Consider the following 27,233-nt stretch of genomic DNA (forward strand, 5'->3'; position numbering starts at 1 on the left):
TATATCGTACGTAATGCACGTTGCATTCCTCGACATTCGTACGCGCGTTATGCATTCCGCGTGGATTTGACCTCGATGCCGTGTTATTAATGCCCATTACGTTATATAAACGAACCGCCGTGATCGGCCAGCCGTGCGTACAAGCGAGAAACGAGCGAAGAAGGAAGCAAAGGATAAAAGGATATACCCGTGAAACCAACGAGGAACGAACGGAACGTTTTCTTGGAGTAGAATCGCTCGGCGAGAGAGCCTTTTATTGATCGACCCAGCGATCGGTGTTTCCAATGGCGGACAGAAGGAAGATTTGTTTCTGTTGATATCGATTCTCTCGGATGTAAATCTAACCGTGGTCGCCGCGTAAATCACCGCCACAGGAAGCGGATTTTGTAACTTTTCCAGACAGGTGTTCTACGTTGCGTCAGCCTCCCAGCAATTTGTTCCGTGTGCGTATGTAGTACCCGTCCACGCTCTCCGTTCTCGTAACATCGGGATGCTGGATGGAAAAAGTTATTCAAGCCTGCGTCGAGCCTTCGGGGCCACGTTGACTTCCATTCGCCGTTCGCGATTGCCGCAATCGCTAAAAAAAATTGTGACGTCGCGGAGCTCGATTCTCTTCTACAGGCAGCTTCGTAACGAATATACCAAGTATCGTACAGAGATTGGAAAGACGGCAAGTGAAAGATTCCGGTTCGATTAGTCGTAACGGAATATATTCGTCTCATTCTCGTACGAATTTTCGCCTGCAGCGTATTATCGGTCACAGTAGTCAGGTTCTATTAATCGAGCAGTACGAGTAAAGTAGCCGTCTTGCTCCTGTATCATCTCGCTGGTCTTATTCGCAGCTCTACGTATCATTCGCGTCGCACTTAGCTCTGCTCCGTCGCGTTCGTTTTACGATGCGATATAGAAAAGTGGTCGGTATAAAAGCCAAAAGAAAGGGAAGAAAACGCAGATAAGATCGCGACGATAAATAACGCTACAAAGAGGTTACCAGTTCAGAGAACACTCGTAGGGAGCGAGAAAGCTAGGAACCATCACATGATTGAACCGTTGAACCGTTTCATGGAAGGGATCTCTATTAACCAGCAAACTCGTTATCTCCCCGAAGAAAACACGATAACAATCGAACCTGGCTAGCTCATAGAAACGTTGACCCGTGAAATTCGCAGGGAAAGAAGCAGTTCTCCGTTACCCAGTCATCCTCTTGATTCTCGTTCGCGATTCTTATCCCGACGTCGCGTTAATCAGAACCCGCTGGTGGACCTCGAGAGGTCAACCGAGTGGTCGATCGAGAGTCATCCGGGCTGGAATCGCGTTCTGGACGGCGCAAAGGCGTAAACAGTCCGTCGAGAAATAGCTCGAACGCTCGGAGTCGCGAGGTCGTCGATTGGAGCATGGTATAACGGTAGATACGTTTAAGTACGCTTCCAGATAGATGACCAAGAGGTATATATACCATATCCGTGCGTATTCCAGGCACCGGTTGATGTATGCATTCGTGGACGTATCGCCGAGGAGCCGAGGCAAAAAGGCCGTCACCGCGAATCCCCGCGACCTTTCTCTTCCATTCACCGCGTTCGAACAATTTCCAGCCGCGGGCACGTTCTCGCTGACTAATTAAATGATTGATCACCCCGACGGGCAAATTATCGTGCCGGCCGGCCGACAAATTAACCGCCGCCAGCCCTCTTCTGCCCGATCGCTTTTTCTCCTCTTTGTACAGCGCGACACAAAAGCAACGGGCTCCCTAGGTTTCGTCACTCGAGAAGAATCGCTGGGAACGGTTAAAGGATTCTACCGTGTATCGTGCGGTTGCTGTCGCCGTTCTTCACGATGAACCGACTACAATAGTTGGAAATTTTATATATCAGTTATTTTTATCGCGTTTCCGTACTTGCGTACGTGAGTATTACACGAGTATTAACTTTTGTTCTCGACAGGTTTTATCGTGTCGTTGATTATCATATTTTTGGCATACGTATACAGAGTGTTAATAAAAGACGATTGTTCGAAACCAAGACGACGAACAAAGTTTTACACGCGTAGAAATATTTGGGTTACGTCATCGAGAATTTTATTTTGCGCTAGAAGTATCTGCACGCACGCAATCCTCTTTGCAGTTTGGAAGATCACACGTCGACCCGACGTGGATAGAAACGGCGGTCTCGCGATAAACGTACAGTAGACGCGTCGATTGTGCAAAGCATCGGGAATAATACGCGGAATCGGATTTCTACGCCCGGAGCCAGAAAGCTCGATTTACGAGCGCACACACGACTCGTCGAGCCGCAACTTCTCTCGAATAGAAAAGTACACGTACTTCTTGGGTCTCCTTTTTTCCCCCGATGCGTGCTTACTATGCTAATTAGCAATAATTTAACCGGTCGGCGCTTGTAGCGCCGTCGAAATCCTCTCCGGAACGAAATGTACGTTCCTTACCTCACCAATTTTTTTTCCTCTCTTTCACACGTCGCTTTCTTTGCTCTCGCGAGTCCCCAGGACATACATGTCGCTCCTTTGTGCCGCTGATTAATATGCGAAGGCATCCTGAGGCTCGCCCAGCTGCATTAACAAGCAGCCTCTTGTGCATGGTCAGGACACCTACCCCTCGAAAAGCCACCCTGCAAGAAGAAACCTTCCTACGGTTTCCCTAGAATAGCTCTTTCTTTCTTTCTTCTACGGCCTATCCAGCAGAAGTTCCTTTGTACCGAAGAGCACTCGAGCTCGGTGAAGTATTTATTTCGCTGATCTCGAGGCGCGATTGGGATGGAACTCTTTGTTGCCCCTGGAACGAATCATACGAACCGTGGCATCGAGGATTTCGGTGGTTCCTGACGACGGCTGTTTCTTCTCTTTTATTTGGAAGACACGGAGGATTCTCGAATATATGGGGATTAGTCGAAAAAAAAGAAAGAAACGGAGTATAAAATGTTTCATCGTGAAAGCTGCTGGTATTAGTATTCAACGTCTGGAATTCGAACGTACATATTTCAGACGTGTCACGGAATATCTCGTTTCCGTGTGTTTCTTAGCGATGTACTAGACGCTGTCCGCAGAAGGTTGAAAAAAGAATTCAATTAGGCTGTTAGCGAATCGGTAACAACCTCTGAGAAAAATGTCTGGGAACTGGAGTGCGTCACGTGGAGTTCGATGTGTTTTAACGCGAACGACTTGTATATTCGATCGATCGAGTTGTTTCGACATTGGTCGAGCAAAAAGGCCAGTTGATTCGATCGAACGAAGAATATCGTGTACAGAAAGCGATTCGAAGCTTTCGTACGTTCGTACGAATGTTTTGCGACTATGTGTCGTTGCTTGTAGAGGAAATAGAAGAAAATAAGTACGTATGACTCGGTCTCGTGATACGTGGGCCAGCTCGTGACTCGATAACGATTATCGATCGTCGATCGAGCGTACAACGCCGCGTTCCATGTTCCAGGTATTCCTAAGAATATAATCGATGTGGCGCGGTGAAAGTGTGCGAAAACGGGCCCAGAAACGGTGCCGGTGTAAGAATGCCGCGTAAAAGTACGTGTCGTTGGAACAATGACGATGGGAAACGGAACGAAAGAAAACGAGTAAAGAAGAGAAGAGAGAGGATATTGGATGTGGCCTCGTGGTCGATGATACGCATCGAAGAATGCCAATAGCGTCAAACTGTAAAAATTACTCCGTGAAAGAGAAATTTTCCGACTCCCGTAAAGCACGTCGAACACGGCAATTATCGCGAACCAAACTAGCGTCGGTAAAACGAGAATGAAGAAAAGGAACTATGATTAGAACGAATTCCATCGTGACCCTGATTATCAAGCGCTATTACAATCCTGGGAAGAGTGGATTTTTAAATGATAAAGGGAAAATATTCGGATAATTTTTAATATTAGTAATTACGAAGATTTTTGTTGATTATGGTTTGTTGCGATATCGCAGAGAAATACTTTGTGGATTATAGAAAATTCTTGAAACCTAAGGAATTTTTACAAAATAAATTTACTACGAATTTTTCATAAATTTCTTAAATGTATTGGATCTATTAAAAGATTAATTGATAATTTTGTAGAATTTTTAACAAATTTCTATCCTGGCTAAATTTATTAAATATCCATATGTATTAAATGTATTAAAAAAAAAAGAAAAAAAAATTCGCCACAGAAAATTCTTTCCACGATCGCCGAAATATTCCTCCGCAACATCCTAGCTAATTCGATTAGCAGATTAAAGCGAAGGCCTTCCATCGAAGGAAAAACAAACTTTCGATGACACAGAACGCCCAATCGTTTTCTACGGGTCGGCCCACTCGAGAAAACTTTCCATCTCGATAAAAAACGATAAAAACATGATGGCGAAAAAAAAAACGTATTCGGCCACGCGTTCTACGCGTCTGCTGGTACTCGTCACGCGAGAAGGCGCGTAGATAAGAAAAGCGGTGACATACGAGGTACAGTCTCTACTCAGGTGGAAGCGATTACTTCCGGTGGTCCGATGATTCATTGCACGCGAAAGATGTATCACGGGGCGAGATGTGTTGCGCGCGAAATCTCGCTCCGTTCTTGTAGTCAGTCTGGCAGCTCTGAGGCGAGCAACCGGTCCTCGTCACGCCTTCCCTCTCGACGTCCGCAGCTGTCCCGTATATTTTCTTTCGTGGCGTGTTGTCGCGTGTCGTTGTCAGAAACGTATTTCACGATCGACGTTCGTAGATCGAGATGTTCATCAAGTACGTGGACGTGTTCATGGACGAGGGTTACATGTCCGACTCGTCGAATGTAGGTATACCAAACGTGAGAAGAATTTGTTGCGATCGAATGAATCGAAGCAATTGCGAGTTTGAAACACCGTTTGAGATCGTATAGCAGTTTCCACGATACGGCGAGGCTCTAAATTAATCAAACGATGCAGCATCTACGAATGGGAATCTGAAATCTGTAAAGAGTTCGCTACCTAAGTATTATCTAAACTACTTATGTACCTTATTAAGAAGTAATCAACTCGGGCGCACAGTTACCGCAAACCATTCGCTGGCAGCCAGCTGTAATTTCAAGTTAAACGTCTTTCACTGAAGTTCGAGAGGAAAGATCGCTAACCGCGTATTCTTCGCAGGTGTTTGTAATTTAGTTCAATTTTCGCGGCTAACCTTGTCTTCTCTAAGTTGTTTTACGTTACGAACCGCCTCTTGCTCGATCGTCTATCGCGAATAGAGCCCATTCTTTGATCACCTAGCCGTCTCTATTGCTCGCTTTTTGTTAAATCGCCCATATAACTAACTATCCGACTATTCGATCGCTGCGTATGTTTACGGAGGTTGCGTTACGATTCCAACTGATTTATCGAATACAGACGTTCGTTTTATAATTATATCGCTGGGAGAAAATAGTCGTCGTTTCACGTATTTTCTTCCAACGCTAAAGCACAATTGACAGAATTCTAAGACATCGAGGAATTTCCACGTTTCGTAAGTAATTCTCTGCCAACGACGAAACTTCGTTCAGCGACTTCAAACGTGACGTAGACTCGACCGACTTCACTATCTCGTTGTATCACAGAGGCTACTATAGAATACACGTGTTGGCTTATGATAATATCGAAGTGATTGCACAATCCTCGACGATCGATCATCGAATAATCGACGACATAGTGAAATTTGGGTTCGTTAGCGGCTCGTCTTAAGCCTCTGCCTTCTGTGGGATTAACCGCGATTTGACCGGCTTTCAGTAGATTCGTATTACCTCGTTTGTACATGGACCATGGATACCAAATCCGATTCCTGGTTCGATCACGCAGCGGAACACGGACGTAGAAGTGGTACGTACACTTTCGTTACGAAAGCCGGTTCTGTGTGGGTGGTACGCACCGCGGTGGTCGCATTTTAATTGAAAATTTCGAAGCACGTGTGGGTGCGGATAATAAACGGAGCAATGTAAAAACGTCGGCGTACTTACCCTTGACGAATCGACTAGTCAGGGAAAATTGCAATTCACCACGATATTTCTGTCGATGTCTCGCGTGTACACCCCCGCTCCCGATTCTTAGAATAATTATTTATTTCACGAAAGACGAAAGTAAACTTATGTTTCAACGATCGACTATCGTTTCATCAAGTTCTATATTTTATTTTCATGCTAACAAATTTCTGCAGTCGTATAAAATTTGAAGTTCACGATCGACGTGAAATCATCGAAGTCGCGTTAAAAATAAAAATGAGCTAAGACTCACGAGCGTACATAGTTCGAGAATGAAATAGTTTTGCAATAATATGACGTTGGCACGGGTCTACAGCTTGGGCCAATCCGTGGGCGGTTATCGTAAACAGTAACGGAAATTCGAACAGCTGATGCGAACAGCTCGTGCCTCGTAGCAATTAAGCAATGAATCAACCGATCGCGTGGTCGCGAGTCGGTAGAAGTTCGTTCCAGCGAGCAGAGTTAGCTCGAACGAAACGGCACGACGTGATTGAACGGTGACTCGCCATGAATTTACATAACTCGCTTCGATGTATCGCGGACGACGATTATCCGGATCGTCGCGATTGAAAAAGTTCGCGTCGATTCTTTGCCGCGGCAGCATTTCGCGTTACGACTCACCGAACGATATCACTGAGTAACTTGGTGCGTCGATCGCTGGGGAAAACGAACACACTCCCTGTTTCCCAATGGTTTCCTTTTCCTGCTTTCACAATCTTACCATTAGAACTTCACATTATCGTAATTGTGGCGAAGTAGAGGAATTTCGCAGAGTGTTGCGCAAAATTCATCGATTTACTGTGGTGCGATCACTCGAGCCTGGTTTCTCGAGAGCGTGCGAGAGTTGGTAATGCAAAGGAATAATTTTCTGGATATTTTAATTTTTTTTTTTTTAATTTTCTAATACGTCATTAAGAATATCGTTGTTGAATATGCAAAATATCTTCAGGAAAGAACAGAAATACTCGATATTGTTTTGTTATTCGGTAATTTCCAATAGGTCAGGCTTCTTTCCAATAGACAATGGTCCTCGTCGATAAAACATCAAAAATATATCGAATACAATATCGATCGATATTTTTGTCATTTTTAAGAGAACAAGCTACGTACTGCATTCACAATCCTGTTATGAATAAGATATAGTAGAATTTATGATACGATCTAGAATGCAAAGAGAAACAATTTACTGAGATAATCTAACGAGAAAACGTTTTTTAAATGTTGCAGGTCCAGAGGCTGGCCGAATACGAGAGGTACCTAGGCCAGGAGGCAAGAAACCTAGTGGAGAACGGAAACGGAAGCGTCGGCAGTGGCGCCGTTCTTCAACGTGGTCAGCTCGAGGGCGATCTTCACCGTATCCAGGAACTCTTTCCTGGTGACAATCTTCGGCTGCACGAACGAGATGTCCTTACCACGGTACTTGTCTGTTTCTTCGCGCTTTACTAACATATACATTCGCGCATAAAACTTTTTCCTTCGTCATCGCGATTACCCAACGTAGAGAAAATCAGTAAAAAAAGCGTAAAAAATTTGTTGCTTAAAAAATGTAACAGTTATGGGAGAAATAGGAAAGAACGTTATCGTACGATGCGTTTCAACGATTCTCACGAGCACCCCACAGCATATTTCCTGGCACTCGTGAAAAACACTGGCGCGTCCAACACGCGTGATGTTTCCCACGGATCTCACAAGCCACTCCACAGAATCTTTTTCTATGCCATTTTCACGTATGATGGATGTGACGTATCGTGAAAAAACAGCGTTGCTAGTTTAGTTGCTAGGATTAACTGGGAAGCGCGTTGTGCTTTTTGACCCGGAAATATGCATACTTAATCCATAAAACTGGTCCAGCTCCGCTGCAAATTATATTCGTCGTCGAAATTCTCCATTCTAAACGGTAACTAACGTACTACTCGACTTTACAATTCGTATTTCGTGAATCAACGGATCCAACAGCTATTTTATGCTTCAGACGCTTCGCTTTGCAATTCTTCGTTTCATAGGATTGGACGACAGATGATATATAAATCTTTGAAGCTAATGGTAAACGCCGAGTCTTCAGCTTTGTCTTTAGATCGTGACTCGATACTTCGTATTGCCGATCTCGAGTAGATTGTTTTCTTCTTCTTCTCTTTCGAATTCCTTTTTGATCATACGCAATGATTAAAGTACGCAAGTCGGTGATACAGATTTTCATTCGTATCTACGAATGACAACACTGTTTGCCGCGGTGCGGCGTGTCATCGTCCCACGTGTATCGCAGTCTAATTTGCATACTGGGCGTAAAGAGTACGTATTGTCAAGAGCAGGGATTACGGGGCATCTAGTGAGATCATGGTTCCACTGCACTGGTCGCATAGGTGGACGCGTGCTCGAGTTTCTCAATGCTGCTCTGCACATTCGTGCGCATATTCCTGAGAACGATGATAGAACGCTTTCACGAATCACGTAGAATCATTTGGAGTCATCGGTATGTTTACCTGGATTTCCACGGCATTTATTAACATACGATAATTCGATGCAACGCAACAACCAAGCAGTAGCATTAGTAGAGAACCGATAGTTTCAGAAACGACTGCGAGTTACGACCTAGTCGAGAGAACGGAATACGAGGAGCATCGATTTCGTAAGGCAGAAGAAGGCCAAGAAGGAACGACGAGGGACACAAATCTGGCTCTCGACGCCGTCAAAGCGAAATATGTTAATCAGTCTGCCCTGTGGTCGTTTGTAATTTCGTGTGTCGTCTTCTTGCTATATTTGGTAGGGTTATTTGTCAGGCGTAACCGTTCATCCGTCTCTGTGCGTCTTGACATCAGCGGAAGTCACGGGAAAAGCAACTGGTATCCGCTGGAATCTCTCGACTGGAACTGCGTCGCAATACATCTAGTAAACGGTTGTTTAATTTTGCTATTAAACGGCTTCGATATAGATCGGTATTTTCCACTGTTTTCCAGTAGCTTCGTTGAATGTGAACTAGTCTTTGCTGAAAATTTCGAACGGGTTCCTTGCCGAAAATTTCGAACGGGTTCCTCGCTGAAAATTTCGAACGGGTTCCTCGCTGAAAATTTCGAACGGGTTCCTCGCTGAAAATTTCGAACGGGTTCCTTGCTGAAAATCTCGAACGGGTTCCTCGCTGAAAATTTCGAACGGGTTCCTTGCTGAAAATCTCGAACGGGTTCCTTGCTGAAAATCTCGAACGGATTCCTTGCTGAAAAAAAAACGGTGCTTCACTCTCGGTGAATAGAGAGCCGGTGAAATAATGCTGTTCAGTCATCCGAATGTTAATGCGGCTTGGCACGTTGGTGTTCAGTTATTAGCCGCCTGCTGCGAGGATGATAATAATTTATGTCCTAGATCCGAGCATCAAAATTAGTCGTTACTTTGTGACCCTTTAACACGGTAACTGGACAGAAGAGCGCCCCTTCCAATGGATAATTTAATGCTAATCCCTTGTCAACTATGCTCGATACCGCGTCGATATTTTCCATTTCCAATGTCGATTCCCTGCGTGATATTTCGTGCAACAAATATAACGGCGATCCAAAAGCATCGGTTAGGTCGAATCGGAGGAATTTTGTTTTGCTTCTCAGTGGTATGGTATTGCCCTTGTTCAAATATAGCAGAGTTTGTTATTGATTTCGTTATACGGCAACGCGGTCTGTTTCGTTTCAGAAAATGAAGAGTCTGATCCGCAAGAGGAACGGCGGGAACCCTGGAAGGCTGACGAGAGTGCTGTCGCAGAAATCTCTAAACGTGTCCAACAACTCACCAGCTCCGAAATCTCCGCCGAGGACTTTCCTCTTGGAGACTCCGGTACAATTCACCACGGTGAGTGATCATAACAGTAATTCGAACATTACGTTTAAGTTCACCGTAATAATACAGTCTCTTTTCCGTATTTACAGGGTGTACAATCCCAGGACAGACACCTTTTTCTCTTCTCCGACCTATTGCTCATAGCAAAGGCACGAAGCGGCGGTAACTTTAAGCTGAAACAATCCGTAAGAATGAGCGAGCTATGGCTAACTGCCGGGCACATAGAGGATGTGGCCGAAACGAGCAAATCTCAGGAAACGAGCTTCGTCCTCGGCTGGCCCACTACGAACGTCGTCGCAACTTTTATGTACGTGCCTGCCGATGCTTTACACGTGCCTTATCCACGCTGTTGGTATCTCGTTCTCTTGTGTTATTGCACCCTTTTCACGTTTCTTTACACCCTACCTGGACTCGTAATGACGTCGCGACTCCGCGTCGCTTCGAGGTTCCAGCCAGAATTCTTTTAGTGGCGCAATAAACTCGCAAACGAGAAACCGCTCGAGGGTGGCGGCAAAGAGATATATCGTTCGATTAACCGTCGAGGTGTCGGCTTTATCGCGACATCGCGCATCACACAAACGTTTATTCGTTTCTTTCAGGACTGCTGCAGCGAGGGATCTCTGGTGGGGACGTTTGACCGAACTCGTACGAGAGGAGAGTATGAAGGAGCCGCCCGACACGAACATTCAAGTCGTGTATCACGACAGTGACACGAACACGGAATACGTAAGTACTGCATACTGCTCTCCGTCGTTGCGCGCAATATACAGTCGCATACGCGTATTCAAAGCCGAACGAGAGGGAGATACACGCGGTCACGCCTTCACGGTCCATTCTTTGCACATCGTAGCGCTCCAAGAGAGACCGTAGTTCGATCGCTTGACCTTCCTGGAGGCATTCTTCTTTCAGATGCCCCTTTTATATCATTGACGTCAACGCTGGAGTGGATCGGTTCTACTAAAAAGACCCTCCTTCTATCTCGCGGCCTTTGTACGACGTGTTCGCTCCTCCGGTCGAGGTTCATTATCGACCAGCGCGTCGTATTTAAATACACGCGCCGCTCGACACCTCTATTAGAGAACACGCGAGCGCCTATCGTTTGCCAGAAGCTGCGGTCAACGTGAACGCATACTCTCGCGTAACCCCTAATAACTATAATCGCGTGTACCAGCACGTATTCTCTTTACCGTATGTCTGTGTTGCGCGCGATTACGATTCTCTCCGAGCAATCCTGTTATTCGTGTTGCGAGCTACATCCGCGTCCCATCTTGGTATTTGCAGTGTAAGACGATTATGGTGGGATCCGAGATGACAGCGGCAGCCTGTGTGAATCTGGCCACGCGTCTCTTGGATCTGCAAGGACCTTTTCAGCTGTGGGCCAGAACGTCTGCCGACGAGGCGCCGTATCCTCTGATAGGACACGAGAGGCCTTTCGCCGTCAAACTGTCGAATTTGAGACACACGCTGTCCGCGGAGGAAGGTTTCGATCTGGAGCATTGCAACAAAAGTGGACACGATACGTGCCACTTTATACTCAGGCCGGTACCAAAATCGCCGGTAAAGAAGAACAAGTCCAAGATCACTGGATTATTGAGGAGATCCCTTTCGTTGAACCCGAGTTTGTTTGGAGTCAATTTATCGAGGCTCGACGAAAATGGATTGCCCAAACCTGTGTTAGTAATGCTCCAGCAATTATTCGCCAAGGGACCATTCACGCAAGGAATCTTCAGAAAATCGGCGAATGTTAGAATCGTTCGAGAACTACGAGACCAGATCGAGTCTACTGGAGATCCCAGTTGTTTGGAAGATGCTCCAATTATAGCCGTGGCAGCTCTCCTTAAAGACTTTCTGAGATCCTTACCGGACCCTTTGCTAACTTCCCACCTGTTTCCCCTCTGGATGGATAGCCTGGACACACCAAATCCTGTTCAAACTATTAAAAAGTAAGCGAAGAAACGGTTTCACAGTAACGAGAAATTCTTTGTGTTTGTACGATATTTAACGAACAATGGTGATTTCAGTATTTTAGATAGATTGCCCAAAGCGAATTACACCCTGCTATCGCATCTGATCTGCGTTCTACACCATGTGGCACGGCGGTCGAAGCACAATCTCATGTGTGCCAGTAATCTGGGCGTGTGTTGTGGACCAAGCTTACTCTGGTCGCCAAATCCGTCGGTGAATCAGAGCAGGGCGATCCCTACACTGACGGAGATGTTGATTCGTCATTGTGAAGTCCTGTTTGGGGAGGGCGTCACGCAGCTCTTTGGGGAGGAACGCAGCGACAGTGGAGCCGAAGAAAGCACCGATAGCCTTCACTGTGAGCACTTTGCTTTATCTTTCTTCTTCTTCTCCTCCTCCTCCTCCTTCTTCTTCTTCTTCTTCGTCTTTTTCTTTAATTCTTCTTTCTTTTTTTACTCTGTGAATCAGAAGCGAAGCATGCATCTGTTCGTTTGGTATTCAGTTTATGTAAGTGTTCAGTCCACTGAGGAATTTCTCTCGTTGCAGCAGGTGGGCTTTCTCTGGACAGCCTGGACCTGACGGAACCACCGCGTAAAGACCACATGTCTCTTTCAAGAGATTCTGGTCTGACCCTGTCGGATTGTCAGCTGTTCATCCCAGAGTCTCCGGTGGGATCCGAGGACTCTGCCGCGAATGCCTCGTCATCCAGCTTCGACAAGTCTCTGACCAAAGAGGACAAGTCTACCAGCAAGTCGTATATCCGTGTCTACGGTGGATGGGAAGAGCGAATGAACGGCTACGCGGCAAATAATCATCACACGAGCGCCGTTGAGCATAATTTCAGGGAGGAGAAGAGCGGCATCGGTTACCCTAATCCGAATTTTCAGAGACAAGATTGGCTGAGGGCTCAACTGAAGAGAACGCCAAGAACAAAGTTGGACGAGCACGATCATCGTAAAGACAGGTTCGATGAGAAGGATATCTACGGTAGGGAGTATCTGAGACAAGATTCCATGAAGGAGAACATGGAGAATTGCAAGGACATCTACAGGAGTTCGCAACTGGACATAACGCGGGATCTTCGGACGGAATACGAAAGAGCTACGCAACAGGACATCTGTACGGAACGGGTCTCCATTCATAATTCGGAGCAGGATCTGTCGGGAGACACGACGTTGACCAGTGACAGATACGAATTCAAGAAGGAACGGTTCAACGAGTTCAAAAAGGTCAAGTCGGAAATGTATGTTAATCGCGAGTCACCAGTCTCTCAGAACGGTAGCTACCATTCGGGAAGCGATCTGTACGAGTTCAAAAAGGTGAAGAGCGAGATATACGTGAACAAAGAAACGACGCGTACGGAGAGATACGAATCTGAGAGTAGCATCTATGGGAATAGGGACAGAACGAGCGAGATATACGATTCGAGAGAGAGGAGTGATTTGTACTCGTTCAAGCAAGCCGAGGCGATCGATTTGTACGGTGACGAAGACGATGAAGAAGAGAGAACGTGGCCGGATACACCACCACCACTACCACCGAGATTGAGGCATCTGCCACCGGTACACATGAATCTGGAGGACAGACACAAAGTGGCGGGTAGGTCAAGGTCTTTACCACCGCCTCCTCCTTATCGTCCGCCTCCTCAACCTCGTGCCTCGGTTACCACCAGGCACCTAGGATATGGAAGATCCGTCGTCGATGACGAGAGTTATGTTTAATATGAAACGCTATTCGAATTAGGAGCTATTAGAATCGCTCTCGCGTGTATGTTTGTGTGTACGTGTGTGGTGTACGTATGATGCGTCTGTGTGTATGTTGGCACTTCGGGAGAATCAAAGAACCGAAAAAGTCGCAGGTCGAGATCATGGATACATGTTGGCTCGTGTATTCATGCGATCTCGTTACGGCTGAAACTAGTCCAAACTGGAACGCACGTACGATATCGGAAAGAATAGCGATGTGTATAATATTGAATTGTATGCTCACCGAGGAATGAAGAATTATACAGAGTTGCTTAGTGTTTGTTTCGTCAAAATGTAAAACAGATCGGAAAAGTTAAAGTAATTACGTTTAAAGATATATTCGTAAATCACAAAATGCTATCGGTTATCGACGATTCTTAGCTATAGAACTTGACTGTTATACAGTGATTCAGGGTGCTTCCACGAACCTTCATAGGTTTCCCCTTTTCTTTTAAATTAGTTATTCATATAGAGACATTTATTATTAAGTATAGATTGTAGCGGACAAGACTTGCGTCGAGATGATATTATTCGTAATTTCTTTTCTTACGTGAAGAATTTTTGTAAAAATGGAGAAGAATAAAATATATATATATATATACATATATATATATATATATATATATATATATAATGTGTAAAGTACTATGCGAAAAAAAAAACAATCTGTGCGATATTCAAATGCGAACTGCCGTTTAGAGAGGGAGAATCAGGCGTCAATATCTACGGAACGAATCCCGATAATAAAATGCAAATTTTATTGCAACTACGTCAGAAAAGGCAGAGCGAGGTTCGTTTCCATTCGTCGTCCTAACATCATCTTTTTAAATACGTTCACATAGCTAAGCGCACATCTCTGTATTGATATGTTCCGCAATTTCGAGATTGTCCGACGTTCGCAAACTCGCGCAACAAGAAAACAGCATTGACTGCCCCCCCCCCCCCTATCGCGTTTCCTCTTGTGTTCTTTGTATAATAGATTTACGTTTCCTTCTTGTCTCCCAACAAGAAATTGATTCATTGCGGAATAAACATGACAGTTAAATAATTCTTCCTCTCTTTCTCTCTCTCTCTCTGTTTATTATAATTATACCATTTTGTCTTCTATCTTTTTTTTAAACTTAGAACATATAAATCGTAGTGTTTCGTGTACGCGAATAAAAGAGCGATTATCTTAAACTATAAGATACACGCGAAAGTTGAACGTAGCTGTTCGCGCGATCCAAATCTTTCGCTCTTCTCTGTATATATTAATGTATACTGTAATCTTTTATATTGCTAAACGTATATGATATACCCTATGCAATGCCCGTAAGGTATGTATACTTATCTAAATTATACGACATGCTATGAGAAGTAAATATATTTCGTATTTTATACAGTTGCGTGTGGTTCAACTCTGTTCAATATTCATTTCTCGCATCCTGCTGATACCCTGGCGAGCGGCCGCAAGAATTTCAGTGATCAGTACTGAAAATCATCGCGGACGATCGTGTTTTTTACTTCCGCGCGAGTATCACCTGAATATGCGTTTCTTGTTCTGATCAAATCTTTCAAATAAATGGGGTTATATTCGTATACAGCATTTATCTGTAAAATGCGTTCACCATGTTTATGGATTACGAGGAATTCGCTAGCCTTCAATTAGACAAGCCTGTGCCTGATCTGAGAGTACGTAATATCACGCGTGAACGCGATTTTCTATGAACGATCGACTCATACTCTAAATGTACGTTCCTAGAATGAAGAGCAATTAAAGAAGCACAGTTTAGATCCTAATTTGGAAAAAAGGCCTATAGACAGAGCGCTTCATCTTTTGGCGTAAGTGGAACTTAAATATACATATGATAATAAACCCGACTCGATAACGAGTCACTTTCGCCGAAAATGAAAACCGCGTCTTCCGTATTACCAGGACACGCCTCTTTACAGAGAAGCGGCATATCCTTGGGGCATGGTTAATAATAGTAATTTTGCGCATAGCGCTTCGACAAATCACTGTACAAAACCTTGAATTAAACCACGTAATCCCGTATGATTATCGTATCAAGGCTGCCACAGCATCATTAATTAATTTTATAAAATCTAGATAGTGGTCTATAGCAGAAGCACAGGTTGCACTTGCCGTACAGATGATACACATCGATGTTGTTACTTGGTTCAATCTCAGAGTAATATTTATTTCAGTTATAAAACGATAATAAATCTGTTAAATAATACATATTACGTGACAGTAGATAAAAATGTTTATATTTGGATCTCGATGATATGATCGAATTATACAAGTAATTCGTGTCATACTCGTTGCGTAACGAGCTATAAAAAAAATATCGCTGTTTTAAGCAGTGTTCTTTTTTAGAAACGCGAAACCGACGTACCTTAAAGCGAGATGCATCATCGCATGGGAATCGCAAAATAACTACATCGGATTGTCGATTACACAACATCGACTTACGATCAACGCATCCCGGTCTATTGTATTACGCGTTACGCGCAACGCAGCATTACGTGTTTTTCATTAGTGGCGTACGTAGGCCGCATTCGGTCGGTTCCGGCAGAACTCGGTCTTGCTCGCTGTCTCGTAGGACAAGTCACATATAATCGATACCTTGGAGTCAGAGCCCAGTTTAGTTGTCATCTACGTTCGGTCGTGTTGTTTTTATTGCGTCAAGTGCGTCATGAGAGTGCGTACGCGTGTATCGTCGTCCACGTAAAGAAATTAGTATATCAGTCCTCGCTGCTTTCTCGTGCGATCGTTGAATAAAATGCGCTTTGAAAATGTTGCAAGAGGAAGCTCTGTACAAGAGCACATCTCCACGGTAAGTGGCCGAAATAGAGAATGGTTTTTTAGCTAGTGAATCTTACTCGCAGTTGTCGCGCCCGTCTTCTCTCATTCTCACGACTGTTTCTCTTTCGTTCGAACCCATGCATGGTTTCTAAAAATAACGCAGCGTCGTTCAAGGAGTATACTGTCCTGTCGTCTAAGCGTTGCTAATTATAGTCCTTTAAAGACTCGGAAGAAATGACATTCTACGAGTAACTGATAAACAGTTAGCTAAAGACTTCGTTCGAAGTAATAAGATTTCAAGGTGTAGGTTGTTCGAAGATTTGACAGTATTATCGATTGTCTTTTTTTCCTCTTTGCATAACGATGTCGTAATAACGAGTGTTTTGTTGTAACAATGAGGATTTACGATGAAATAAAAACCTTAAGAATCGTGCACGTTGTACCAGTGAAAACATTGTCACATGCTTCGAAAGGATATGTTATGTAAAGATTCCTGTCCTTGGAGGTTGCATGCATTTAAGAAAAATAACGCGAGGATGACGGGATTGTTTTTATAAATTTAACGATTCCAGAAAATATTATACTTCCTAAATATATTGTTATCATGGTAATTTATATCGTAGTTAATATATTTGTAATAATAAATAATATTAATGTTTAAAAATGTGTTGTTTTCTACATTATCTATCTTCGTTAATACAGCTGTCGTTTTTGCGTTATTTGCTGTTATATCCATAATTATTGCAGGAAAGGCGATGAAATTCAAAAACTCAATTTTATACAAACATTACCAAGCCTCTTAGCCACAGACTCAGAATCATGTATAACACGCGTGATACCAAAAGTGCAGCAGTCACTGGCTACAGCATCCACGGAATTCCATATTGCAGCTTCAACGACATTCAAAACGATTCTAGAGCAGAAACTTGTGAACCATAATGTCTTCAGTCGAACATTCCTTCAAAGTATCTTAGATTCCCTTGAAAAGCGTGATCCAGGTAAAGAAATTTTGTTCACTCTTGTACAACAGGGTTGCTAGTTAAACCTATATCGACAGTTTCATGCATTTGGTATTATTCCATGTAACTAAACATGTATATATGTACATTTAAAGTTATCTGTCATGCATGGCTGGAGACCTTACTGGATGTGATAGAGTTACTGCCGGTAGAAGTCATAAGAAAGCAGGTTTGTATAGATGATCTTAGAAATTGATATTCAGACAACTTTGTCATTTAGAAGGGCAAATGTATTGTAATTTTTGTAGCACATATGCAACCTTACAATATGATTATGGTAGATTGGTAATTAGGTTGATTTATTTTATGTTACTTGGTTACCTGGCATTAGACTAAGCATCAAGTACTCTATCAAAACTCATATGTTGCAAAGAGATGCTATGTATTTAACATAGCCTTAACGATACAAATATTTTTTGAAACTTGAACATACTCAAATATAGTAACTAACATCATCCGGATGATAATAGAAATAAAATTATACAGATTCTGCCATTGACTGTAAGCAAAGGGCAATTGTCACAACCTATCCACTCCAGGATAATATGCAGCAAGATATTAGGAAAGATTTGTACAAGATTTGAATCTGCTCTGTGAGTATGTTTCATCTTATCAAAATCTAATATTTTTGTTATCGAGGGTATCAACTTTTAAACGCTATATTCTTGAGTGACAGATTAAACGTACAGAAATTGAATAGTATGCAACATATGCCAAAAGACAACTTTTTCTCAATAAAGTCATTAAATAAGTATACGAATTGAAATTGTTGTCAGGATACAGAAGGAAGTTCTACCAATGGTACACTCCCTCTGTCAGGATGTAAATAGTGAAGTACGAGCTAGTATCTGCTTGCAGCTACGTTTTGTTGCTGAAGGCCTTGGTGCTGAGTCTGTAAAATCTGCTTTGCTACCATCTTTCGTAGAATTAGCAAGTGATGAAGAAAGCAATGTAAGATGCGCCTCTGTACAAACAATAGCGTATTTGCTACCTCATCTTCAGGAAGGTATGCTTAATGACTAGTTGTGCATCATAAGCATTCCAAGATTTTTGTAGTAAAATATGTTTCGATTAATTTTTGGACGCGAGTTTTTTTAAGAACGCGACGCAACGTAGTTATAATTATTTACAGATACAATAAAAACTACCATAGTGCCACTTGTTAAGAAATTATGTGAAAATACACAATCTGTACAGTCAGACGATAACGTGATATGCGTCATTGCCCAAGAATTTGGAAAAATTGTACTCGGCCTAGAAAGTAAGATCTCTTATGAATTTAAATTTTATTTTCACGATCGCAGTCAATTGATGTACAATTGATATTTCAGCATGCTTATTACCTACGGAAAAAACATGGTTCGTAAAATATTTTCAACAACTTGCACAAATGGGTATTGTCTTAATGAAAAAAGAATCCAAGCCTCATCTTCCATTTGTAAGTGTGTACGAATATGATATAGACTCTGATAAAATCGAATGTGTTTTATAATGAAGTTTCTCCATAAATTTACACCTTTCTAGATGAATATTAATTTTGACGAAGATGAAAAATATGTAGAATGCAGAAGGTGTTGCGCGTTTAATTTGCCAGCAATGTTCATCTTTGTATCAAATTCCGTGGATGATACAGATGCATTACTTCTTACATTCACTGCATTGGCGAGTGATCACTATTATTTGGTTCGGAGAACTGTAGCGTGTGGAATCCATGAAGTGAGACTTTTTTGATTGGAATATGAAATTGGGATGTATGACTTTTTAGTAACAATCATAATTTACCATGCAGGTGGCCAAGGTGTTAGGTCCAAAAAGTGGACGGATAAAAACAGATCTAATAAAATTATTGAAAGATAACTCTGAAGAAGTTTTACAAGGTTTAATTCCTCATATAGGATTAACGCTTGATTGCTTGGCTGAAAGTCAAATTATTGGAGTAGATAAAATGGTTCGTATGCGTTTTCTATAATTAGACATTTTCTAAATATATTTGCTCTATTTCTATTAATCTGTTTGTCGACTGCAGGATTCCACTGTTATGGAAATTGGTAGAGCTCTATTGAAATGTGAGTCGGAAATAGCAGCTACACATAATTGGAGATTAGTGTCTTCAATGCATTCACAACTTGAGATATTGCCTAAATACTTCCCAAGTGACTTTATATATTCATATTTTGTGCCAATGGCCTTTTTTAGAATATTACACGCTGTAAGTTTTAAAATTACTCGTGTTTCGTTTTTAACCAAAATATATGACATAATCAAATTTCAATACTATTTTTAACTTGCAGAGGCCAATACCCGTTCGACTCTCCGCAGGAACTCTATATCTTTTCCTTTTACGTTATAACATGAAACCTATGCAAAGGGTAGAACTTCGTAGCAAATTGTATTCAGATTTAGCTAGTAATCCGAATTGTTATGTGAGAATGATGTTTGTTCGTATGATGATAGAGGCTTTGGAAATTTTTTCTTCTGCATATTTCAAGGAACATTTTTTTACTGTTTTATTGAACTTGGCAGAAGATCCCGTAGCTAACATAAGAATGAAAGTAATTTCTCTGTTGCCTCAGTTAAAAAGTATGCTGCGGATGCCGGCCGATAAAAAATTATTAACTTTGTTAGAATCAACTATAACGCATTTAATAAATAGCGAAAAGGATAGAGATGTACTAGCCGAGTTGTCATCCGTTATAAAAAGATTGGATGATATATCGCTTAAATACGAAGGTCGAGTTGTAAGTAATATTCAGTATAATTCACTTTTATTGTTAGCGAATTATGTTTGTACAAAATACTTTGTTTCAGGCATCTGGAGCAGTTTCAAAACAGGGCACTGAAGATATTAGAAAGTTAGAGGAAGAGAAAAGATTATCAGGAATGGCAAATGGGAAATCTCCAGGCGGAGGTGCTACAATAAAGAAAGGTACGCGAGGATAAATTTCCATAATTATAGCAATTCTTATTACTTACGGATTGAATATTTGGAATCCTGTAATTGTAGGGGGGTGGCGTCATGCGACTGCCGATTCCTCGTCGAAAACGATGTAAGTTATACTTTATAATTTGAACGTCTAATGATTTTCCTATGAAATTTTGAACTAATTTATTCTGTTCTTTTCATCCAGGCCGCAAACATCATCGAAAGGTAAATATTCGCTTTCGTTACCACCGATTAAACATAAAATATTATTCAGAACAATGATTAAAATTAATAATATTTATTACAGATAGCATAGGCTCACCTCGCCAATCAAGCGACGGATCAAAAGCGAGGTACATAAATTACATATCTACTTATTCCTCGCATATACAAATAAAACTAACTTTAATTTTAAGCATGATGCTAACGTCTAATATAACACTAATATTCGAGAATAGAAGAGATAGATTTTTTAGAACCGATGAAAAAGTAGAGTTAAATCTCACTATCTTTCTTAGTTTACTAACGATATCATGCAAAACCTAATATCAAATTCTGCATGCTTTGCATCTAACAGAATTCAACTAACACATCCTTGGGAAAGAATAGGGCATACCAACTCAAACATTAGTACAACCCATACTAACTTTGACAATGGATCGTGCAGTGATTATCTAATGCAAAAGGCTCAGCAGAGTCGATCGAAATTAGCATTGCCATTTATATCGTGGCCGAAAACGATCATGAGAGAGAATCGGCGAAGATCGCAGCGAAATTTCCTACTAATCCGAGACTATGCCCGCGAGTTTTCCACTAACATTGCCAGCAAGGACACTGCCACTGTAGGAACGCTTGCAGCTCACTATAACTCTTGTTGGCCTTGTAGCTCTATGCCGGAGATACCGGTAATGCTGTCGGATGACGAATTCCTGGTAGACGCTGGTATCAGGATACCGGTACAGTTCTCTCAAAGCACCTCTAAGATACCGCATCTGCAAGATTCCATGTTTGGCAAGAGAAGAACTTCGTTCAACGTGAATCATGCTCGGCCTACCAGTATGAATTTCGACAAGGGAAAGCCTAAGAGAAACTCTTCCGTTGAATACGAAGATTGCATGAAACGAAGAACGAATGCCGATCAGTCAGACGATGTCAGAACTTCCATCGATTGCGAGGACGGATTGAGACTGGTAAAAGAAAATCAACAGCTGGGTAAGAAGGATCCTGTATACGTTGGCCCTTTGATGAGATCTAGATTTGGATTCGGTGTGAATCAGGAGAGAACGATGGACGACAAGATGAAACGACGAAATTCGTTAATAATGGATAAAGACAAGCCGAAGATTGTGCAGTCAAAGTGCACGTTGGACAGAACTAAAAGGAACTCGGTCAATTTCGACAAGGGAAAGCCCAAGAGAAATCTCTCCGCCGAGTACGAGGATGGTATAAAACGGAGAACCAACGGAACTAATCAAGCGAAAGGTATAAGATTACGATCGATCGATTACGAGGATGGTTTGAGTCTAGTGAAGGAGAATCAACAGCTCGACAAGAAGGATCCATTATATCTTGGGCCTCTGATGAGATCTAGGTTCGGGTTCAGCGTAAATCAGGATAGATCGATGGACGATAAAATGAAACGGCGGAACTCACTGATAATGGATAAAGACAAGCCTAAAATCATACAGTCAAAGTGTATGCTGGACAGGACTAAACGACACTCTGCGAATTTTAGTTTAAAGATGCTGAATACGAAAGAGACTAAGCTTATCTTGATGACTCAGCATAGCTTAGACGTGGCCGACGATACATCTTCGGAACGTTTAAGCCGGGCTCCGAGACGATATTCGACCTTAGACGTGAATCATAATCAGGGACATAGTAAAATACCCTTAAGAAATTTTGTACGTCGTAGTAGAACCGCACCAGCTACCAGGGCTTCCAGCCCCGTAGGTTCGCAATTAAGGTACGAGGAGATCGACAAGCTGTGCCGAAAGTTCGAGGAGTACCAATTGTATTAGTGTAATTACACAGAACGCATTTAAGGTATCGAGAAATTAAAATCTCCATGTAAAAGGAGGGGGGGGGGCGGGGGAGAAGAAAATAACTGTATGTGCTGGTTCGCATATTATAATTGCAAACATGTTGTGTGTCGGAAAGATAGAAAGTTTCGTGGGATACTTTTTATTTTGTGCAGTTTGATCTTTTAGAAAATCTGAAGTTCACAAAGTCTACGTTTTCCTTTAACGAAATAACGGCGTATTTAGAAACTGTTACGAGGTTGTCTCGACTAGTTTCGTTTCGTCCGTAGTTGACGATCGTTTTTTTTTTTTTTCACACGGCCTTGTACATTTCTCACTTTTTATTAACGAGTTTAACGATGAATTTTTCTATTCGTGTGCAATTGGTAAAAGGTAAAGAGGCCAAGGGATAGAACTCTTGCGATATCTCATTTATTACCATTAACGCGTGCTTTACACAAGATAGTTTTTTAGTTACTTTATCTTGTCCAAAGTATTTCCATGTTAAATTATAGAAGAAAAAGTTTATCTTTCGATATATCGTTTGAAAAGAATTCATCGCGTGTTTTAGCGTTTGTACAAGTTTGTACAAGACACGCATGCTTGAGTTGGAAGACTGTTTTATTAGACGATGCCGTATCGCAGTTCGTAAGAGTAAAAAATAAGACTATTTTGCACTTTAATTTTATAGCTGCATATCTAATACGTATTGCTCTATCAAAGTTTACTCGCTAATTGAATATATTCTAATAGATTATTGCATTTAGGAAACTATACAAAAGAGTTAACGAAAGATAGAGTTTAATTATCTTAGTAGCCAATTGTAGGTCTAGTCTTGAATAGTTATAAAAAGCAGCTCTCGTTTTCCAACGTCCGTGAAATGGCGTTTTTTAAACGTTCGATACGATTTTTATATTTCGCTTTTTTTCCGTTATCGTTATCTTCCTTTCAACGAATTCATTTAACGAAGGTAGATAAGTTTTTACTAGGATCTTTTACCGCAATTTTTATGACCTTTATTGATATAGCATGAATTTACAGAGAACCAGCTTGGTACAGTATACATAGATGCGCGTATTTGTATTATACGTTATTTGTAACAGACAGCGTTATACTAATTTAATCGTTTTCCATTGTTGTATCGCGTTGCGTAGAGACCGTTGTATACTAGTTATCGTAATTTTCGATTTATTTACAAACATCGACACGAACGATTAATTTTTATTCGAAGAAGGAGTGAACTGACGAGAAACGAAAAAAAAAAACAAAAACAAAAAAACAAAATCTTTTTGAGCGCAACTTTAGGGACTCTCGATTCCCCGATTCCCTCTAAACACGTTGAACGATTATAATTATTCTCTTATATAGCGGACTGGAGTTACTGTTGTGTCTTAAAACGAGAAATATCTACGAAAATATCATACAGTCTTACAGAGAAAAATCACGCATATATTAATATATATATATATGTATATAGACTGACCAAGACAATTTAGCGAATGTCTAATTAATAAAGTAGCATCGAGGGAGGGAAGAGAAGTTAATAAATTTATCATGGAACGAAATAACGACAAGAGGTGTACAACTGTACAGCATAGGAAGGGCACGTATAATATCTTCGCAGAATATTTTCATTGAGCTTTTAATAAATGTATTTTGGGATGAAGGACGAAAAGAATTGAAATGAAGGATAATAAGACGCTTCGAAGCCAAAGATGTTATCTAAACGATACGATTAAGTATCAACGTACAAACCCTTAAAGGCATTATGTACTTGTATCATGTACATATACTATGTAAGCTTGACAGTGCAAGTGCCATTGAATAGACGCTGGAGACTTCAACGCCTGAAAAGAGGGTGACCGTACCGTCGAACGATGAATTTACGGTGAAACTTGGAAAAATAACGCCCAAAATACATATATCGTGCAACTAATACGATATTCACGTCCGATATTTAATATCACGGTCTCGATACGTTGCTCGAATAAAGAAAGATTATAGTAGTTACATAGTAGACTTATATAAAAATATTGTTCAAGAATCGAGGCATCGACTAATTCTTCTTATACGTATTAATAACTCGTTCGTTACGCTCGATGCTTGTCCGTTTAGTTTCGACCTCTCGTCATCTTTCGTTCGTTTCTCCGATCGTATTTCCGAGGATAACAACTCGATTTTATATAGAACGTTTTTGAATAATCGCTAGTCAATCCGTTTATCGCGAGATTCGCCTGTATAGCAGTTAATCGTTATTTGATTTTACCGTCGATTTTACGAGCAGGATGATATAGTTTTTTTTTTTTCTTCTACAAGCTACCGAACATCGAGAATAGATCACACTCTTTACGCTTAGGGACTAGAAAGAGACGCAATTTACCGATCGATTGTTGCCGCGTAACGATATTAATTATTTTGTTATAATTGTAAGATCGTACGGCTACCGACTTATATATGTATAATAACATAGCGAAGCTTGTTGTATTATTTTTATAGGAAACTTTAGGATAGCGTCAGCCGTACGATTTCGCGAGGTCTAATGACAAACACGGATCCGATGATACTCGTATCTATCGAGTACAGACATTTCTCGATAGAAATTTCTATCCTTCTACGACGCGTTGAGTTTATAGAAAGAGCGTGTGTGTGTGTGTGTGTGCGCGTGTTTCGCATAATCGTACGGTTGTTGGTTAACCATGCGACGAAAAAAAAAACTTCTTTTTTATAGGAAATCTTAGAATATACTATATATATATATATATATATACACACACGCTAAGTATACATGATTTAAGAAAAATTGAACAAATTGTTAAATGTGCAACTATAGGATCAGCCGTAGCGCGGGGAGGCGCAGTTTGAAGAAAAGCAAGCGAAAGTAGAAAACGAAGAAGGTTTACTCGGGCATGTTTAGAAGGATAACTAGGAAAACGCAGGGAGAAAGTAAAGTTTCTCGAACGTCGAATTTTCGCCAAGAAATAATCGCTTAAAATGCTGCTCCTTATTTTTGTACAGATCTCTTACCGTGTACGTTAATATTAACTTTTGTGCCAGAAAGTAAAAAAAAAAAATACGCAGTATATTATATATAAGAAGTACACACACTCGTGCTACGCTCGTTTTACGTAATTGTTATCTTACGTATTCGTTTCTTTATATACGTAGAGGGAAAGGATAAAAAAAAAAAAGAAAAGGGAAGAAATGGGAAAGAAAGAGACGAGCGCTTTTATCGCTGACACTGTTATATATATTATACATATTGTTACGTATATCGCGTACGTAAACGTCGTAAATCGAGAATACTCTCGAGAGATAGAATCTTTTCGATCCTGGATAAACGTCGGTCGTCGACCGTATTAAAAAACGAACAACGGCGTGGTGATTATCGAACGAAAAAGAAAGAAAGAAGAGAAGCACGTCGTGCGTCAATTGAATTTATCGCGTTAGAAACTGTTAGGGAAAAAAGAGATCGAACGCTATGGCCTGCGTGTTTCTTTCGGGAAGGAGTAATCTGTGATGACAAACAAAAAAAATAAAGTAACATAAAATAAAGATACATATTTAAACGCGAGAACAAAGAGGAAACAAATAAATAACGCGAAGAGTCGTTCACGTCGCGCATGATGAACGATGAAATTCGTCGAACGATATTTTTATTACTCGTAACTGCTCCCGTAAAGAATAAGGAATGTTACAAACAGAGAGAAGTGTATTTTTGTGAGGTATACCTGTAAGAAACAAAACAAAAATCTAGTTAAATGTGAAGAGACTAAAGAACAACGCGATCGTAGATTATATTGGCTCTGTCGATATTATACATCTGTTTTAATATACGTTACGAACAATAAATCGAACCTTTTTTGTTACACAACCCGTCTCTCTTAACGATCTTATCGCCCGATAATTTGTTCCCTGTAAAAAATCAAAGAATAGGGAGAAGGAGAAGTAAACGGAGAATTTCTTTTTAATCTCTTTATTTCTTCTACTTTCTTAATAAATCAGTGACTCGAGTCGCTACAAACTGTGTATGAGTTCCTTTTATAATTTACTTACGAAATACGTAATAATGAATTTTTTTTCCTTTTTTTTTTTCTTCGATCACCCTCGCTCATTCACACGCACCCGCTTACCTTGATTATAAAAAACTTCGAAAAAGATAAATCGATCGGAAATTTCCATTCACCGTTCGATAGAATGCGTTCTAAATGTTCGATTATGGCCCGGTACGTAAGCTCCCGTCGCTTTATCGTTTCGTTTGCTCTTTTCCCCTTTAATCCGTCGAATTCATCGTCGCGCCTTTAAACGCGTCGATGTTTACGCTATAATAATGAGGATTTCGAAAATAAACGCGGCATTTATGTATATTAAATATTTTCTCGAGATTCTCGACAACAAACACCTTCCATCCCACAATTGTAAAATACCATCTTTCCATTCTATATATTTTCCTCTTCTAATTCGTAGAACTCTTTCAGGGGGGAGGGGGAGAGTAGAACTTAAACACACTGTCGAAGGACGATTTCTCGCGATTGGCTTTATATAAAATTTTCTCTATTTCTCTGAACGATATCTTCGCTTAAAACGAGGATCGTTCTTTCGAATCCTTTGTAGTACATTCGAACAGTCCGAACTGAATATTTTCTTTCGTTTTATGTCGAGAACGGATTGTCAAAGTAAACGGATTCCGATCTGCTCATTTTTCTTTTCTCTCCTTCTCTCGGTGCTCTTGCAATGTATGCCCTTATCGCCTAGTGGAATTCAACCATTCCCCTTTCCGACTCTTTCACGTAAGTACACATCTATCGCCTTAACGCGTGCCATTTTAAGGTTATAAATAATAGCTGAATAAAGATGGCACGGTATTCATCACATGCGAATCGTTTACGCGGAACCAGCTCGCTTGGAATGACTCGCGTGCAACCAACGTGTTACTTCTTTCGTTATATCTATAGCGTTCTTTCATTTGCACACGATCATCGTCCGTCTGATCAGCAGACTGTCT

At 41.2% G+C, this 27,233-nt stretch overlaps 2 protein-coding genes and 1 long non-coding RNA gene across 9 annotated transcripts in view; 2 read left to right on the top strand and 1 right to left on the bottom strand.

Annotated features, from left to right (window-relative positions):
- The window catches only part of LOC117235528 (rho GTPase-activating protein 20-like), a 177,992-nt gene extending 163,949 nt beyond the window's left edge, over positions 1–14,043 (top strand). For 3 of the 4 annotated variants that reach the window (XM_033497650.1, XM_033497654.1, XM_033497652.1), the window contains 7 exons: positions 7,185–7,373; positions 9,630–9,785; positions 9,863–10,080; positions 10,373–10,499; positions 11,055–11,716; positions 11,795–12,093; positions 12,282–14,043. In XM_033497650.1, coding sequence (XP_033353541.1) covers positions 7,185–7,373; positions 9,630–9,785; positions 9,863–10,080; positions 10,373–10,499; positions 11,055–11,716; positions 11,795–12,093; positions 12,282–13,456 — 2,826 coding nt within the window. In that variant the 3' untranslated portion in view covers positions 13,457–14,043. The remainder of the gene's footprint in view (positions 1–7,184; positions 7,374–9,629; positions 9,786–9,862; positions 10,081–10,372; positions 10,500–11,054; positions 11,717–11,794; positions 12,094–12,281) is intronic. The other variant, XM_033497651.1, reaches the window with a different exon arrangement.
- A 1,665-nt stretch (positions 14,044–15,708) lies between these two features.
- On the bottom strand, positions 15,709–15,997 carry LOC117235532. Its single transcript, XR_004493688.1, has 2 exons — positions 15,859–15,997; positions 15,709–15,796 (listed from the first exon to the last, which is right to left on the bottom strand). It is a non-coding gene; the product is annotated as an uncharacterized LOC117235532 (long non-coding RNA).
- Positions 15,998–16,095: 98 nt separating this feature from the next.
- LOC117235529 (serine/threonine-protein phosphatase 4 regulatory subunit 4-like) lies at positions 16,096–25,408 on the top strand. Of its 4 annotated transcripts, none has more exons than XM_033497655.1 (16): positions 16,096–16,299; positions 17,016–17,266; positions 17,383–17,456; positions 17,774–17,880; positions 18,064–18,293; positions 18,420–18,548; positions 18,619–18,725; positions 18,812–19,003; positions 19,077–19,235; positions 19,314–19,496; positions 19,579–20,025; positions 20,096–20,213; positions 20,292–20,334; positions 20,416–20,435; positions 20,518–20,563; positions 20,788–22,296. In XM_033497655.1, the coding sequence occupies exons 1-16, from the start codon at positions 16,259–16,261 to the stop codon at positions 22,229–22,231; spliced, it is 3,591 nt and encodes a 1,196-aa protein (XP_033353546.1). In that variant the 5' UTR covers positions 16,096–16,258; the 3' UTR covers positions 22,232–22,296. The 4 variants fall into 4 exon arrangements, with proteins under 4 accessions (XP_033353546.1, XP_033353548.1, XP_033353547.1 ...); XM_033497656.1 differs by having other exon boundaries at positions 16,097–16,299; positions 21,097–22,296; XM_033497658.1 differs by lacking the exons at positions 16,096–16,299; positions 17,383–17,456 and having other exon boundaries at positions 17,167–17,266; positions 20,788–25,408.
- Positions 25,409–27,233: the final 1,825 nt, after the last annotated feature.

Source organism: Bombus vosnesenskii, unplaced genomic scaffold (genome assembly GCF_011952255.1).
Source record: "Bombus vosnesenskii isolate JDL3184/JDL3185 unplaced genomic scaffold, Bvos_JDL3184-5_v1.1 scf7180000013316, whole genome shotgun sequence".
NCBI lineage: Eukaryota > Metazoa > Arthropoda > Insecta > Hymenoptera > Apidae > Bombus > Bombus vosnesenskii.